Genomic DNA, 18,642 nt, shown 5'->3' with positions numbered 1-18,642 from the left:
CTTTTTCTTCCATCAACAACGTCAACTCAGGACTGTGTCCTAATGATGTCATCGTCATCAGGATTTGCTTCTTATGCATCATCAAGGCATGATCCCACCTCTAATATGGCCTGTGAGAGTATAGTTGAAAATTCTTTCTTTTAAATAATATAGAAAGCATTAGTACAAAAGGAGAAAGTTTAAAATGAACAAAATAGTACAAGTTTGAAGTTTGTAAAATAGCTCGCTTACATGTGTCCTCTCATATCTCTCATCAACAAATAGGCCAATTCGCTTATAAATATAGTTAACTTTTTACACATTGTATCTAATTTAAATAATTTCTTTTTCTTTTCTTTTTTCACTCTTTTCTCTCATATCTTATGTACCGTATGACCTTTTGGTCAGCAACAGACCAAACAATTAAGTTTCATTAGGACGTACAGACATACTACCATCAGGACCAGACGATTGGAAAGTCGGACTGATTAGCCAATGGTCAAGACAATTAATCTTAATGCTGAAAAACTTAGAAGGAAAGTGTGATTACCAATAATTGGGCCATAATTAAGTTGTTGTCAATCAAAAGCTCACTCCAAAATCTATAAATATAGGTTTTAGGTAAGGAATTAGGTGATCTACATTTATTATACCATTAATATTTGAACTGCAAACGTTGAACTGACTTTGACATCAGAGTTCCTTTTGTAGGTACCTCAAAATGGCTTGGATGAACGGTTATGAGAGGACTCAGAGTTGAAGACAATTTTTGGACCTTTGGACGACTTACTTAACGTTGTACTATTGATCTCGACCCTACACCTTGAAACATTTTGACACCCACCGTGGAACCAAGTATTCAACAACCAACAAACCAATGATGACTACAAGAAATATGACGAGCAACGTCGTGACATAGGAATCAGAGAATCACCTTAGTTAATTGGAGATGATCATAAGCATGCAGAGACAGGTAGAAGAAATACAGCGGAGATACGAAGAGGAGCTGACGACCTTCAAGACCGAAAATACGGCAATGCCATAAGAGTAGAGTGATCATCAATGAATGCCTTCTTCATCAACCCAATAAAACCAACAAAAGCATCATCCTGCTCCAACATTAATAATAATAATATAAAATGATTATAATAAAATAACAAATTATAAATTTCCTTACAATTATAATACAATAATAGATTACATAAAAGTTTTTCTTACCTTTATTTCAAGTATTTAAATTATAATTTCTTACTACTTCTTTCTTGAATTTGCTTTATTTCCCTTCCACTTCTTCTTTTAATTTCTAAAACTTTATTTTATCTAAATAAACTTTGAATTCTTATGTACATCTAATTTTTTAAGGATAAAAAATTACATATTTTTATTGATATTATTCCTCTTAAAAAAATAAATATTTTTATTTTCCGAAACAATGCTTCTAACATTAAAAAGAATTTATTACCACACATTATAAAGTAGTTATTATCTTTTTCATTGTACATAAAATTTTAATAATTTACAATAATAAGGAAAACTAATTTAATTACTGACACTAAATTTAATTAACGATTTGTATTTTTAAATTTCATTTAGTATTATTGAAAGTTTCCATTTCAAACTTGTAATTTAATTAGTGTGTAAAGAGAATAATGACTATATTAGTATCTTATTAATTTGTTGTTATTTATCTTGCTCAATATTAAGAGAGTGAAAAATTGTAGTATTTATGGTTTATTGACTCATTATAAATCCATAAATTACATTTTTGTTAGAAAATTATTACATTGAAAGACATGTTGTAGGAAGTCTTAATAACCAAAAAAATCAGAAAAGAGGTTTCGCTATAATAGTAAATTTCAATATTAATATGGTCATTGTAGAAATAGAATTGCATGAAAAAGTTTTTTTATCATAGATGTATATATACAAAAAAAAAAGTTTGATGGATATTGTGCCCATATATCACGCTAGCTAATTACATTGAAGTGAGGAATAAGAAATCGGCTAATGGGTGGGGATGACGCTGATTCTGATTTGGTTGGGATTGTACTCGCACAGTTACCTTTTGGTTTTGCGTGGCATACAAAATCATGACGGCTAAGACTGTGAACTTGATTAACCCCAAGAGGGTGGCTTTGATCTGGCTCATCTGTGCCTTCTGCTTCTTCACCTTGTTCAGAATGGCACTTCACAACTCATCGCAAACTTTTTCATCTGCTTCTACAGGTAATATTGGTTCTTTTACCAATCAATTTTCAAACTTTTCTTTACATTAGGTTCAGTTTGGTAGGTCGTTATGTTTCGTTTATGTTTGCATTTTATGGAAGATTTACTTTTGTGACAATTGTCAAGAGTTTCTTCCATTTGGATCATATTTTTGCTTGTCAAATTGCTCGTTATTTGGCCTTCCCGAGACAAGTTGGAACTTTTACTGTTTGTTCTTTGGCTTAATGTAATAACTCCGTGTAACGGTGTTGTCTTGGAGGTGGGTTTTATTCAAAATTTGATTTTGAGGGAGATATAAGCGATTTTGGTACTAAATTAAGAAGGGGTCTGTCTCAGATTCTCAAAATTCTTACACGGAGCAAAGATCAAAGTTGTATGACAAGATGGGGAGAGATCTGGATGAGCATGGAGCTGCTTTCCTGAAACATGGTGAAACCTCTCAGTCATTGTCCCTTTCAGATATATTCACACTGAAAGATGGATATGTGACACCTGTTATGAAGGTGACATGTAACACAAATTAGGCTTTGTTTCATATATCTGTTTGGGCAGCAACTGATGATTATTTTCCATGTGCAGCCTGCAAATCCTCCGGTGCGAGCTAATGTATTGTATTTGAGCACTGAATTCTCTTTACCTATCGCGTAAGTGTTACTAATTTGACTCCTATGTTTCATTGATGATCATTTAATGCATCTACGCTTAGTTGAAGATACATTTTTTTTCTGAGTTTGGCCATGGTTTTGAATCAGATGGTCATACTACTGCGTAGCTTTGATATATACTTAAAAATTGTTTTTCTCTATGTCTGATATAGGCTGCACCTTCTATCTGTCTCTGGTAAATTCTTTTGTGGAATTTATTGAAAATTTGCGTATCAGTAACAAACCATCCATAGGATTCATAGTATCTCGGTATTGGTGAGGATAAATAAGATTTATACCTTTCTCTTTGCTCTATATAAAGAGACTCTTGTACATCAGTTGTGTGCAATTCAAAAAGATATCTTCTTTCGCTGTTAGCTTTCTCATCTTCTCGCTCTCCCTGTCGAACTCTAATATGGCATCAAGAGCTTGAAGGTCCTTTATGGCTGAAAATCCTCAGTCTTCCCCTTCCTCCGCTACCTTTGAGAAGATTTCAGAGAAACTATATGATTTCAACTTCTTGCTTTTGTGGCAATAGGCAGAGTTAGGCATCATCTTCAACACTTTGTGGCTCTGCTTAGATTTCTTAGAGAAGTAAATTGTGACACTGTAAAAACCAATCCAGCATGTAGTACTAAGGAACAAGATCAAATGCTATCGACATGGTTATAGTCTCCGATCTTTTCTTTTTCATGTTATTGGAAATGTTTATTGCTATAAGGTTTGGGATAAAGTGCATGAGTATTTTCACAAATAGTTGAGAGCAAGAGTGGAACAACTTTGCAATGAACATTGCTCCACGTCTCTTGAAAATTGTTGATGTCAGAAATTCTTCTTTGAATGAAATTGTTGGTTAATTGCCTTGCCTCTATGGGAGATCTTGTTTCTCTTAAGAAGACATTAATGTTATTCTTGAAGGTTTGCCTCAAGCCTTCAATCTAATATTGAAAGTAAGTTTGAACTCTTCCTACTAAAGAAGTTGAACCTCTACTTGTGCGTGAGTCTTGTCTTCAAAAGTATTGTAAGATAGTTGTTCTTGATTCTGCTTTTCTTAATCTGACTCAAGCGCTAGTATCAAATTCAGTTTCACACAATGATGAAAAAATTGTTAGTGCAATGGCTCTGAATCAAAATCTGATGACAACAAATTTACTCTTTGAATAAACTGATTCACCTCTGTTGTTGGTGTTATTCATGCAATCAAGAATATAATTTATACTCAAAAACAAATAAAAAGGTTAAAAACGGCTAACACATTAAATATTCACGACTAATACATTAGCTATGCATAAAACTTCAACGGCTAATACATTATCTATCCATAAGATTCCAATAGCTAATACATTTAAGCTTATTCCAAACCCAACAAACTCAAGATGCAAAAGCTCATGTCACTGATTTTCATGGTTCCTCTTCTTTTTTGGTGGTAATTTGGTTATATAGGTCGTGGTCATGCCCATGGTGGAAACTTTGTTAATCCAAATATGTTTCAAGTATGGACATACTAGTTCCCTCTGCTTTCATCAATTTGACTGGAGTTATCAACCTCTCACTCAAGACAAGTTTTACTTGAATTCTCAAGGAAATTTAAATTGGAATTTTCAGGGAAATTTAGAAAATGTTGACAAAGATCTTTTTTGTATTGTTCAGCAATTATTAACGCCAAGCATAAGCATCAGCTCAGAAAGGAAAAGTTTTCCTTTCACACAGGGAATTCCCTGTCACAACAACAAAAGACCTCTCTACCCGACATCTCACAAGATAAGACTATATAGACTTTTCTCAGAAAGTCTCACCCCCATAACAACTAACTTTTTAACTACTTTTATTTTTAAATTTCTTCTTATAATACACTTTCCAACCCCTCTCATTACTTCCCTACCTAAGAAAGTCCTTAGTGGATAACATAAGAGAAGGTCCGCATAAGTCAATATAAACAAGTTCAAGAGGATAATTGTAAACAGTTTGAGACAAGGAAGAAGGAATTTTGTGAACTTTGCCACTTTACAAAAAGAAACAACTTTTTTATTAGAAAAAGGAGTATTACATTGCTGAAAATCTAGTTTTATAACATGAGCATTAGGATGCCTAGTCTAGCATTCCAAACAGATTGAATATTACTGTTATTGTCAATATTGATTACAGAATTGATAGAGAAACAAGATTTAGCAAGAGGATGAGGTAGAAGTCGCAAGGTGGAAAGGGATAGAGACCATTTAGGTTGAAGTTTCCTTGAACAAGCACTTCATTAGTTAACTGAGATTTGATAAAACAATGGGTAGCATGAAATTAAAAATAAACAAAATTGTCCTTAGCATATTTCTAACACTGGTTAGACTTTTAGTTATAATAGGAACAAGCAGTAATTGATGAAAAGGTAAAGAAACTTTAGGATGATGTGGACAATAAAAATAGGAAGAACCAGAAGATTGAAAAGGAAAGTGTTAGGATATAGGGTGGTAAGGGTATAATGCGTAATGGGTTTAGGATAGAAGGAGGAGGAATTGTATAAATAGTACTCTATTATGTTGTCAGGGGAGTTTTTGAATATTATTTTGTAAATCTGGACATTGGCCAGAAGAGGGGGATTAGGCCTCCGTTAGGGTTAAGAGGGGGATTAGGCCTCCATTAACGCCATCAATGTACTTTGTTCTCAATATCAATACAGAAATTCATTCTTTCTTTGTTCTTTTGATTACTGTGAGCGTTGATAGTTAGGTTTCCAACCTAAGAACCTAAAAAATTGGTCCTACCTGCCAGATCCAATTGAAGGGAGAAGAGAGCAATGGAGGGCAGACTCGATGGAAGACTGAGTGTAGTGGAGAACCAGCTGGACACCATGGAGATAGCAGTCGACGGATGGCGCCAAGTATGACGGCGATACGGCAAGACTTGCAAGAAGTCATGCAGATTTTGGGAGGAAGGGCGCGTGACCAGGAGGGGATGTCTGACGGTAGTCAAACGTCTGTAAACGCCAATCGGAGGACGAGGCGGGAAGACGAGATCGGAGGAAGAGTCAGAGAGCGTGGCGAAAGTCTCGGTGGGTGGTGAAAACGGGTAGAATTGCCCCTTTTCGGGGTTTTGATCTGCTAAATTGGATCAATCGCGTAGAAAATTTTTTCGAAGTGCAAGGCGTCTCGGAGGAGGAGAAAGTGCGATTAACATGCATTAGTATGGAAGGGAGTGCAGGATACTGGATCCGGGCCTAGAGAACGAAGGCCAGGAACCAATCCTAGGAAGGGCTGAATGATGCGCTGGTAATGAGGTTTGGGGGTCGAAACAAAGGGTCGGTCTTTGAGCGATTAGCAGCGACTAAACAAATGGGGACAATGGATGAGTTCGTCCAAGAATTCGAGGGTCTGGCGGGGCAGACGAAGGGGTTGCCGGAGGACCAACTACTGGGGTATTTCCTCGCGGGCTTGCAGGAGGATATACGATGGCCGCCGTGCGAATCGCCAAGGACGTGGAGGAAGCTCGCAAGGGAAATAAGGATGGGGGCTGGAGCGGAAATAAAAACCCATCAGCATGGGGGCGGAGTGTAGGCGGAGGAGGTGCGGTGGCGAGGGTCGAACCAAATCGAAGCAGTGAAGAAACATAACAAAATAGGTGTGCAGAAATGGTGGATGCCATGAAGAAGGTGGCGAAGCTGGACGTTGAGCGGAGTGGAAGAGAGGATCTTGTTCTTTGTTGGATACAAAAATGTGGTGGGGTTATAGAGAGTTTCATGGAGGATCTTGTCATCGATAGAGCAGAAAGAGGAGTCAAAAGGGAATGAGTTGAATGTTAAGCGCATAAGAAATTATAGGCACAAGGTCGAGTTGGAGCTGTCTAATACTTGCAGTGCTATTAGGATAATTTTAGATGAGCATCTTATCCCATCCACTAATATTGCGGAGTCCACGATGTTTTATTATAAAGGAGACTATTACAGGTACTTTGCAGAATTCAAAGCTGGTAATAAAAAAATAGAGGTAGCAGATCACTCATTTAAAGCATATCAGACAGCTGCTACCAATGTTGAGAGTGAATTTCAACCTACACATGAGATAATGAATTCACTTGAAAGGGTCTGCCATCTTGCTAAGCAAGCGTTTGGTGTTGGCTATGTTGTGATTGATTGGAGTAGAAATCCTTTTAGTTATGGTGATTCTTCTTATGATGCGATTGGAAACTCAGGAGATGACTATGATATAGTAGGGAGATCAATTGATAACTGTTTGTTTTTTGCTGATGAAGTAACCTGCCAAGAGCACCTAGATACTGTTGGGGGTGCGATGATGAATGGACTACGAGAGTCTGTTCGCATAATTGACACATTGAGCACTAAAATGATTATATTGCTGAGGTGGAGGGATTAGGAATCAGAGATAAACTTTATCACTTGGAGTTGGGAGGGGTGGATGTGATATTAGGAGTTACCTGTTTGGCATCCCTGGGAAAAATGAAAGTAGATTGGTGGCAGCTGAGCATGAAGATTGAGCAGGAAGAATGGAAGACATCGGTGGAGGATTTGAGGTGCAGAATGCTGGAAGTTAATAGAATCCAGGAAGAATGGAAGACACTAGAGGAGGATTTGCCACCACCCAAGCCTCCAGACCTGAATTGGAGGGCGCCACCTGGGAAGAGGAGCATTACATCAAATAACAGTTCTGTGACTTCAACCTTGAGGACAAGGTTGATTTTGAGGGGTGGAGTAATGTTAGGAAGTTAAAAATATATGAGCGGAGGAATACCGAACGGTAGCCAGAAGGAAGGAGGGAAGTACCGAACGGTAGCTGGAAGGAAGGATGGAAGTAGAGGCCGAGCGGTAGCCAGAAGGAAGGAGGGAAGTACCGAACGGTAGCTGGAAGGAGGAGGGAAGTAGATGCCGAGCGGTAGCCAGAATGGAGTAGGGAAGTATAGACCGAACGGTATCTACACTAATGCCGAACGATGGGAGGAAGGAGTGAAGGAACCGAACGGTATATACACTAATACCGAATGGTAGTAAGGAAAGGGGGTGTCCGAACGGTAAGGGAATAGGAGTGTAGGAGCCGAATGGTATATACACTAATACCGAACGGTAGAGTATGAATAAAAAGAGCGGGAAAGTTTGTTAGGCTGGTAGGGGGAGAGAGAGTATAAATAAACCTTTTGTTATTCTGTTGGGGGCGAGCCATTTCTTATGTTTTGTAAACAGGTCTTGGACATTGTTGATGGGGATTAGGCTTCCGAGTTGTTATTGTTTTCGTTTTACAGTTACAGTGAATATATACAATTACAGGGATTATACACATTTCCTTTGTTTTCTCTTGTTTATTTGCTTTGGCGTGAGTGGGTGTTGAGAGAAAAGTTAGGTCTCAAACCCAGGTACCTAACAGAAAGCCTTGACTATTACAAATATAGATATATGTTCAGGACCTTCATAAGGAATATTATGTTGAATATTCTGACTTTCTCCAGTAATGTGAAATGAAGCCCCAGAACTGGGACGATTAGCCATGGGGGTTGGCAATAATCAAGCATCAGTATTGGTTAGCATAGCAGAGGGAGATGTTGTGAAGTGGAAGGATGACTGTGAAGCAGTAATAGAAGCTAGTAAAGAATTGAAATGGCTTCAAGGTTTGTTAACTGAGTTGGGATTTATCCAGAAGAGTGTTCTATATAGTGATAGTCATGACAAAGAATTCAACATTTCATTCTAGAACAAAACACATTGGTCTCCGCTATTGCTTCATCAAATCTTTGCTTGAGGATGAGGTGCTAACATTAAGAAAATTATAGGAAGTAAAATCCAACAGATATGTTAACAAAGGTAGTAACCATTGACAAATTGAAGTTGTGCCCAACTTCAATTGGCCCGCTAGAATAACATACAATAGAAAGTTGTTCCATTAATCAAGGTGTGAAGTCAAATTGAAATTAGTCTTCAAGTGGGAGATTGTTGGAACTGGTGAAACAACACGGGAGGAATGTATTCTATTCTATAGGAAAGATAAAAACCAAGAAATTTATAGAATACTTAAATATAGGAAATTAATTTTGAGGATTAGAAATGAAGCATGTATGTATAAATACCTATACGCAAAATCTTAAGTATTCCAACAACAACGAAAAAATAAGAGAGATAAGAAACAGAGATAAAAATAATATTTTATTTTTCTGGGTTTATTTGGGTGGTGAGTTGAGTGTTTTGTAAAACCTGTTTTGTAATTTTCTCTTTCAAATAAAAGGTCTGCGGCAACCTGGAGACGTAGGAATAATTGGCTGAATTCTGCTATCAATTTTTTGTGTGATTGTTCCGCATTTATAGGAAATGTGCATTATTTCTTAGCAGTTGATATCAGAGCAGTTGTTAGACTCACTCTTGATAGAGTGGACTGCAGTCAAGACAACAACATCTGATCTTGCTGTTCACAAGAAACATCTGATCCAAGAATACAAGACTGAATTAATTTTGCCATTATCCTGATATGTTTCGCTGAGAAACCACAAAGGAATAGAGGGATTGAACACAAAATGTTGAAGAGGATGGAATTTGTTGCATGATTACTTGTTGACGCCAAAGCAAGTTGGAATCATCAAAAACTGCAGAGGAAACAGTACAGCCAGATTCAAGATTGTTTTTATTGATACCATATTAGAGTTGAGAGAGAGAGAGAAATGAGAAACTGGAAAGTTAACTTTTGTATTGATAAAAGTATACAAAGGAAAACAAGGATTCTCTGTATGTAGAGATTGAAAAGAAACAGGGCTGTAAAGAACATCTAATAATACGAACCCCTATAACAAAAACTATATCAAACTGAATACAACACTAACAGTATTATATTGTCCTTATCTCTTACCAGACATTGCTCACTTCTTCAGTTTGGTGTGAACAATGTATTCCTAAATGGTCTATTGGATGAATTTGTTTACATGAAACAATCTCCTGGCTACGAGGCGGTTGATTCTTTATTGGCATGCAAACTCAACAAGGTTATTTGAAGCAAACCCCGCGTCAATGTTTGACAAGTTACGAGGCACTATTATTTAGTATGGGATCCCTCTCATTTTACTTGTTAAAATCACATTGACATGATTTACTTGTTGATGTGTGTTGATATAATGATGACAGACAACTCTTCCAATCTTGTCCAAAAGATTATCAAACAACCTCATTCTATCTTCTCTCTCACACACTTTAGATGTCCAGTTCTTGCTTGAAAGGATGTGTTGGAGATCCCACGTTGTTATAATATATAAATAGATATTTTCTTTTAATCTGATTTTGTGATGTTAAGTTAAGTGTAAAGCTTACTTTCTAAGACATGGTATTAAATTTATTTTATCAAGTTTGAGAATATCCATTTTTAATTTTGCTTTCGTTGTTATGGAGAATTGCGCATCATATTCATAAATTATGACTGTAGAAATGATGATCTTCAGTTTCATATATATCCTTCTTTATTACCGTATTTATCTTCTTTGATTAAATATGTTTATTAATTTACACCAAGCAATTTGATATTCATATAACACATGCACCATTTGCATGACACAGGGAGGCTGTCAAAAATAATTTTAATCCATACTTTGATAAAGGTAAGCTATATTATTGGATCAACCAATAGCAGAATTAGAATTCATTTACTGGTCAATATGTTTAAACTTTAAGCAAACCCATGCTGCTTCAAACTTCTCTTCATCCTTTTTTTTTCTTTTTATTGGAATTTTTACATATTTGTCAATTAGCAATCTGGTTTCAGAACTCCAGTCTGTACCATTTTAGCATGTTCCATGCCTCCCACCATATTGTTCCTGTACTCGCTACCAAAGAAGAGGTATACTTCACTTATGGATGCCGTTGTTCCCTTTTGAAGTATGCTTAGTAAGCTCATGGGTATCATTTTTGTGTCAGATAGAAGCTGAAGCATCCTCTGTGAAAGCTGTTGTTTCAAAACTCTGCCCTTTGAAGATTGTTTTGGATAGAGTTGTTTTGACTTCAACTGGAGTGCTCCTGGGTTGCTGGCAGGTTATTTTCCATAATCTAAAGTATTTGTTCCATTGTTCATGACACTTGAAGAGTTTCTCTGTTGCTTTGAATTGTGTGTTTAATCACACGTATTAATCCTAAATTTATAATTATTCAAATGATACTATAGGGAAATTTAACAATGGCTAATAAAGGAGAATATCCCTAATTATCAGTTCCACATATTTCCCTATTTATTAAGATCAAATCATATCTTTTACACTCCCCTCGCATATGTCATATGAGCCAAACTTGTTACAAATGGGTCAATATGAGAGCTCAGGAATTTAGTTAGCATGTTTGCAAGTTGGTCACTTTTAGTTGACAAAGTTAGTGATGATTTCTCTAGAGAGCATATTCTCTCTCACAAAATAACAATCAATTTATGTGTTTAGTCCATTCATGGAAGACCAAGTTTGATGCAATGTGAATGGCGACTTCATTGTCATATATTAGCCAATTATCTCTGTATATCCAGATATAAAACGATGGAGAAGTTGTTTAAGCCAGTATTATCACATGCAGCTGCTGTCATTGCCCGATACTCAGCTTGAGCACTTGTTCCTTGAAGAAATCAATTACTTACTAATTAGAAGACAATATGTAGAAGTGGACCTCTATCCGATGACAATCCTCTTGATCAGTATCAGAATAGTACAATTTTGGAACCTTGATATTAAACAGCGACCTGCTGCATTCTTGATGTATCACAACATCCCAGTGACTTTCACATGGGGCCTTTAGGAGTTGGCTAACCACATTAACTGCATGTGATATCTGGTTTAGTGATAGTGAGGTAATTATGTTTGTCTACTAGACGGCGATATCTTCCAAAGTCTTTCAATTACTCTCCCTAACCTTGTATAAGCTTCAAATTTGGATCCATTGTACTATTCCTAGGGCAACAATCTCGGTCAAATTATTTGAAGCATACTTGTATTTTAAGAAATATTATGGCATTCTTAGTTACTTGTATGATTCATTCAGACTTTTAGGTTTACTGATTCAGGAAATATTTTGGCATTATTTTACTCTTAGAAACATTTTGGTCCTTATTTTTTCACTAAGAAGGAAACAGAAATGCTTTATCTGTTGATTATATAAAAACATTTTGGGATATTTTCTGTACATTTTTATATAAACTTGGTGACTTCAAGTTTCATTTTATTGGCTAATTCCGACCTGCAAAGCATAGTCAATTGTTGAAACTTTCAACCTGAGCAACAATGAGTATATAGAAAGAAACTGAAACTAGTAACCAAAGAAAAGCAGAAATGTTTCCATTACTCTTTATGTTGAGTTGTGCAAGTATTAAAACTTCTGACACATTCACAAACCTTGGCTGACTAATTATGCTAATTTCGTAGGTCATCTCGGGTACAGATCCCGTAATCATTCGTTCTATGTTGAAGAATGCACTTCCACGTGCACCAGAAAAGCAACTTGTAAGCATGGCTTGCATACTCAATTTTGCTATAAGTAAATTGTGTATTTATCAATGTTTTAATTGGGACTACACTGTGGAGTTTGAAGATGCAATTAGAACCTGATAAATTTGAAAGCTGTGGGAATTAAGACACGAACATGGCTTTTCAGGAGTCTGAAATCTTATGTCCTGTAGTGTCCTCTTTAGAATTCTCTTATGATATTACCGTTCCCTGTGTGAACTCATCCTATCGTTTTTCTAACGTTATTTGGTAATTTTAAGTCATATATGCCACTAAAATTGTGTTACCTTCTTGATGATATGTTATTTTCATCTCTAGTATGATGCTGCAATTCTCCACACCTCATTTGCAAGGCTTTTGGGTCCGCCTACAGTATCATCACCTACGGTAATATTCATTTCATTTGGTTCCTGAAATCTACATCAACAGTTAATTGTCCGTTACCTACAAACAAGTTGGCATTAATTTGATTTTCCTCCACATGCAAACATAGCTGCTCTTTATAAAGTTTTGAAGTTTATGTTGCCATATGACTTAAGCATTTTTTCTTATTTTTTTGTTTGGCAATATGTTTGAAGTATGGTAAAGTGTGAACTGATATTGATGAAAAAGTTATATGAAATGAATGAGGACAGAAAGTATAGCAAATAATGACTTCATGTTATTATGCAGGAACAACTTAATACGTCAGATGATATCCACTTTTTCCATGAGCTAGTTAATCGGCTTAACAGTCAGATTCGTGGATTCCAGGTATGTGATTATTTATAGTGTGAATTGCAGTTAAAAATATTGAAATCTGAGATTTTTTAGCAGTTGGTATTGGATGTTTATGATCTTTATAATCTTCTAGATCATATATATCTATGAAGGAATGATAAAGATTAGATATTAGTGGTAAAGGGACTTTAAGAAAGCACTTGCATTTTTTCTTTTAATTATTATTATTTGAATATGTCCTAACAGTAACTACAATATTTTCTTTTATATATATATGAACTTTATTTACGTATAATTTGACTTTTCTGATACATTTCCAGGCAGTGGTGTCTGAATTATGGTACGTTGAAGAATATGATGTGCTTGCCCTTGCTCTAAATGGAAGAATGAATCCTCGCAAATTCAAATTTGGATGCTCAAGAACTTAAAGTTATCTTACACGTTACATTTAGTGACTGTAAAATGTATAAAAGATCCATTAGTTTATAGAAGACTGTGTCTATCTTTTACTGAATTAAAAGTCATTGCAAAAGATATATTAGTGGCATAATGAGAAGTGTGTGTATCATCACATCTAGATAGAATATGTTTGATCCAAATTCAGGTGCTCATGATTTTCTTGAACGATGAAAATAGCTTTTCAAATTATCATTCTAGAATAAATAAATAGTAAGTGAGTAAGAAATTATGTGACGTAGTAAAATGCAACCTAATATTGGTTTTTCCTTCCTTGTACCCAATGATGTTTAAAATATTTATTTTATCCTTCTTAGAGTACCGTCTGAATTATATGTTTCATAAATCTTTTGAATAAGCTTTCCCAAATAAGATTTTCATTACAAGTTTTAGAATGAACTTGAAACATGATTTTTTATCAGAATATATTTTCTAGAACTAGCTTCTCATAATATTAGATCGAGTCAATTCCAATAAAAAAATAGTTAAATTTGATCACGGCCTGGGTTGAAATTTGTCCGAACTCAGTTGATTCGATGAGTCAACACCACTTGAATTTAATGAATTCTTCCGGTTTCGGCCAAGTTGACCATGACCGATATTTAGCTAAAATTTAATTAAGTTGGCTGCAACCGAAATTTGGCCAAATTTGATCATGTTGGCCTGTCTTGATAATTAATCATAGCCGACTTGTTATAACAATCGACTTGGGCCAACCATTTTTAACTTTTGTCTTTGGTCAACCAATTTTGATCTTGGGTCTATAACAACTCATTTTAATCTTCGACTATGGTCATCCCACCTCCAGTCCTAGATAGCTTGCTTCCTTCAACACAACTCGGGTCGTCTCGGACTAGCTAGTCTTGACAATTAGCTTGAATTGACCCTTTCCAACCGATTAGGGATATATATTTCTATCCTATCCTATAGTCTTACCTTGCTTAGAAATCGAAACTTGATACAATTTAAATATTACTTCCTCCTTCCATCTCCAAAACATTTTTAAAAAATAAAATTATAATAAAATTCTAATCTCCAAAACGAACCATATTAACAAAATATATAATAATACGTGATTAATCCTAATAATATCACTAAAAAAACTTAAATAAGAATAAATTACACTAATTTTAGTTATAAAAAGCATTTTATTTAAAATCAAAATGATAATCGGTAACATAATTCTTTAGATAACATTATATATATATATATATATATATATATATATTATTGGATGTGTGAATTAATATATTACTTCTCACTCGTATAATTATTTCAAAAAAAATTATTGTAAAATTAATCTACATATCAATATTTGACCAATACTTTGTTGCACTGTTTCCAATAATACTTACAGTTTAGAATTTCTTTTCTTCAATGTTATACTATTGAATGACTTCCATGACATTTCCAAAATTTCCCTGGATATAACATATTTAAACTGATTATTCAAATTCACATTAGAAAATTTTGTTAAATATTTTATTGAAGAATAATGTATAGTTTGGATCAGATTATAGAAACTAAAATGTCGAAAAAGAAAGAAAATAAATTTTGTTTGACTAAAAAAAGTGAAAAGAATAAAATATAAAATGTGTTTTTAATTATTAATTTTTATTTGAATATTATTTTATTACAAATAAGAAATATAAAAATCAATCCAAATGAATTATGTAAAGTTGATATCTGTAATATTAATAAAATGTTTATAACTAATCAATTATGTATTATGAACTTTTTGTATAAACACTTTTATATTTTTGGGAAAAATTTAATGTATATATTATTTTTTTTTGAATTTTATTTTATTTCATATTTTATTATTTATGTTAATCATTCATGTATTAAAATATGTAATAATTGTTTTAATAGTTACAATAGTTTACATAATCAATTTCATATGAATATCAAGGATATTTTATAATTCTTTTATCAACAATATCATCAACTTTTTTAAGTATAGTACAATTTTCATGAAATCGAGAATTTATATTTTTTTTAACATTTTTTTCAACAAAATAATGGTATTTCTTTTTAATATTTACTTTTCGATAATTAATGGAAGAAAACATATGCCCTACGTGACAACTTTAATACACATAATAGAAGTCATTTTTTTTTCAGAAATATAAAACAAATATTTCACTTACAAGCTCACTCCACTTTTTGTGTATTGAAAACTTCATTTTTTTCACCTGCAAACTCAACATTAACACTTTAATTTTAAAGTGGTTTCTAGCATCAGAAATTTCAAATATTAAATACAAAGAGACACATTTATTTATTTATTAAAGTATACTTTAATGTTTCATATGTAATAACTTTTATTTTCATCACATCGTGATATTATATTTCTATTCATTAAACACCAATTCTCATGCTATATTTAAAAATAAAAGAATTTACATAAATTATAAAAGCACATGTAATGATGACGTAGCTAACTTCAACGTGAAAAGTGTCATGAGGGTACGGAAGACACGCGCTGCAGGAGCGTGTCACTGTGGATGACACAAGATTTTGTGTTAAATGTCAAAAATAATTATTAATTATACATTATTCATGAGCAAGACTTAACTGAATAATTACAAATAAGAATATTAATTACTAATTTAAAATTCATACAAGTACGTTTTACTTAAAATAAAGGTTTAATAGGTTCGGAGGTCCCTATATTTGCGGGTTCGTTTCAATTGGGTCTTCTAATTTTGGAAGTGATTAATTGGGTCCCTAATTTTGGTTAATTTGATTCAATAATAACATTTTCGTTAAATATAGATGACATCCAAGTGACACGGTTTGAGCTGTATAGATAAATTTTTAACATTTTTAATTGTTAAATATATTAATAAATGAAAATATAATTAAAAATTATTAAAAATATTAAATTAGGTCGGTGGGAACTCAATTGATCACTTCCAAAATTAAAGGACCCAATTGAAACGAACCCGCGCAAATGTAGGAATTTCCGAACCTATTAAACCTAAAATAAATACTATAACCCTAATATAGTAATAATTATAAAAAATAGAAAAAGATGTTATGCAGGAGTTTGAATGGTGGTGGGAGCCTACGAGCATGCGGTAACCACGTGCCTGGTGCGAACGGTTACCTCTCGCCACGCTCACACTGTTACAATAATAATGTCTAACTCCTTCCACAAACCTCAGAAGTGTGTCATTTGTAGGAAACTCGTGTTGGTGAAACATTCAGTATTCAGAAACAATTGCAGGTAATCAAAAAGTTGCTTTGAAATTTCTATGATGGGGTCTGAGACTTCAGCCACGGTTGTTGAAAAGCTCTACAATTCACAAGATTTATCAAGAAAGAGGTTAGAGGTTCTATTCACACATACATCGCTCTTCAAAAGTTTATACAATAATTGATTCATTGCTTAATAGCTTCAGTGTCTGGATTCAGTTTGGGGATGCTTAATGTGGTGCAGGTCTTGTTCTAATAAACAAAAACAAGAAAAATTCCCTAAGAGAATTCGCAAGGCTGAAAGAGAGAAAGAGAAGCGTGAACAGTTGAATGAACTCTTTCTTGGTCTTGCTGCTACACTCGGTAACTTAATCTTGTGTCACCACTATATCAAATTTTAGTACTTTAATCTTATATCAGAGTCTCAAACTTCTGTTATGGTCAATTTGATTTTGACTAGCAATCTGGTCGTTGCATTCAGTATTTTATGTTTGATTTCTTAGATAAAGTCACCTTTGAGACTTTGCATATGGTCTAATAGTAGTGCTGCTTTGTTTCTTTTTCTTTTGGGGTTGTGTTTTTCTCTGGGAAGTGGTAACAGATCTTAAAGAACAGAACAATGGGAAAGCTTCTATATTGAGGGAATCCATCAGATTGCTGAAAGACTTGTTCAGTCAGATCGAGTCCTTGAAAAAGGACAGTGTATCTCTGTTGTCAGAGACTCATTATGTAAGCCCTTCACAAGCTATTTCTTCACTTCTTACCCAATGGAAATTACTTGCATGTGTAGATAGATATAGCTATCTAAAACCATGTTTTTCCTTTAATTATCAATCAAAACATGTTTAGAAAAAAAAACAATTTCAAAGATTTCATCTATTTTTAGGATAAAGTTTGTATCTTTAGTGGTATGTTTGACACAGCAATTGAAATTTTGTAAAAGGTTATTTTCTGCAGAAGTACCTTATTTCATGAATTAAACATTTAAGTGGTTAATGTGTGTTTTTGAATGGACATAGTCTCAGACTAAACCTTAAGACACTAATAGACCACCATGTTCATTGACAAAAGAAATCTGTAATTCATGATTTCGAATAAACCTTTCTTTTTGAATATGATTATAGTGAAAAATTCATGGTATATTATCTTAATTGGGCAGGTGACCATGGAGAAAAATGAGATGGTGGAGGAGAATTGTGTTCTGAAAAGTCAAATTGAGAAACTTGCAGGTGAAATAGAAGCAAGAGTAGTCCAATGTAGACATAACCTGATGAATCCATTTCCAGAACCAGAAAAGATTACAGAGTTTTCTGGGGAGAATCTGCAATTGTCCAGCACAGAAGGAGCAGTGCAGCAAGGACATGCAGTTTTGGTTGTCCCCATAAGTACTAATCATGGCCCTCATAATGTTGTTGAGCAGATTCCAAAACCCAAATCCACTATTACTAAACCACATCCCAGGTATCCTACTCAAATGGATTCATGGCCACTGCAATTGCTTGCAGAGCAACCAACTTCAAATTAAGAATATGCTGTTGTGTAGAGTTGAAATGGACCCTCTGATATGGAAATGGAAATGTTCTCACGAGCTTTTTGTATATTCTCTCTACCTGGAGAAATTTTGATTAGGGTCATAGAAATTGTGATTGATGACTGTTTGTTGTGATGAAATAGTCCAGATTCGCTCTTGTTTCATTCGCACTGTTTATTTGTTTATTTGGTATATTTTTAACATGCACTGATTTTGATATAGAGCAGCACTCTATCTCCTTTTTATATTCATTCTACAGTCCCATAAATTTCTATTTTATTATAATATAATGTTTTATTGAAAAAAGAAAAAAGTGTTAAATGGCTATTATTTGTGAGCAAGTTGTGTTAAAGTGGTTTTTTTCTTAGATACATTGGAATTTTTTATATATTTTAAAGTATTAGTATCAGTATATTTTAAAATTTTGACAAATTAAAAAAA

General features: G+C 34.1%; 2 protein-coding genes across 4 annotated transcripts; both read left to right on the top strand.

Moving 5' to 3' along the window:
• The first annotated feature begins 1,930 nt into the window (after positions 1-1,930).
• On the top strand, positions 1,931-13,612 carry LOC108345593 (uncharacterized). Of its 2 annotated transcripts, XM_017584209.2 has the most exons (10): positions 1,931-2,205; positions 2,542-2,708; positions 2,785-2,849; positions 10,375-10,415; positions 10,566-10,654; positions 10,732-10,845; positions 12,213-12,290; positions 12,612-12,680; positions 12,966-13,046; positions 13,334-13,612. In XM_017584209.2, the coding sequence occupies exons 1-10, from the start codon at positions 2,070-2,072 to the stop codon at positions 13,439-13,441; spliced, it is 948 nt and encodes a 315-aa protein (XP_017439698.1). In that variant the 5' UTR covers positions 1,931-2,069; the 3' UTR covers positions 13,442-13,612. The 2 variants fall into 2 exon arrangements, 1 of the variants encoding a protein (XP_017439698.1); XR_001833705.2 differs by lacking the exons at positions 12,966-13,046; positions 13,334-13,612 and adding an exon at positions 11,371-11,641 and having other exon boundaries at positions 1,938-2,205; positions 12,612-12,671.
• A 3,041-nt stretch (positions 13,613-16,653) lies between these two features.
• LOC108345227 (transcription factor bHLH47) lies at positions 16,654-18,446 on the top strand. Of its 2 annotated transcripts, none has more exons than XM_017583808.1 (4): positions 16,654-16,800; positions 16,915-17,033; positions 17,272-17,399; positions 17,830-18,446. In XM_017583808.1, exons 1-4 carry the CDS (start codon positions 16,730-16,732, stop codon positions 18,193-18,195), a joined length of 684 nt encoding a protein of 227 aa, XP_017439297.1. In that variant the 5' UTR covers positions 16,654-16,729; the 3' UTR covers positions 18,196-18,446. The 2 variants fall into 2 exon arrangements, with proteins under 2 accessions (XP_017439297.1, XP_052732957.1); XM_052876997.1 differs by having other exon boundaries at positions 17,263-17,399.
• The last annotated feature ends 196 nt before the right edge of the window (positions 18,447-18,642 follow it).

The sequence above is a fragment of the Vigna angularis genome, chromosome 4, assembly GCF_016808095.1.
Source record: "Vigna angularis cultivar LongXiaoDou No.4 chromosome 4, ASM1680809v1, whole genome shotgun sequence".
NCBI classification, from domain to species: domain Eukaryota; kingdom Viridiplantae; phylum Streptophyta; class Magnoliopsida; order Fabales; family Fabaceae; genus Vigna; species Vigna angularis.
The sequence above is the reverse complement of the archived record's forward strand: the minus strand, read 5'-3'. Positions and strand labels throughout refer to the sequence as shown.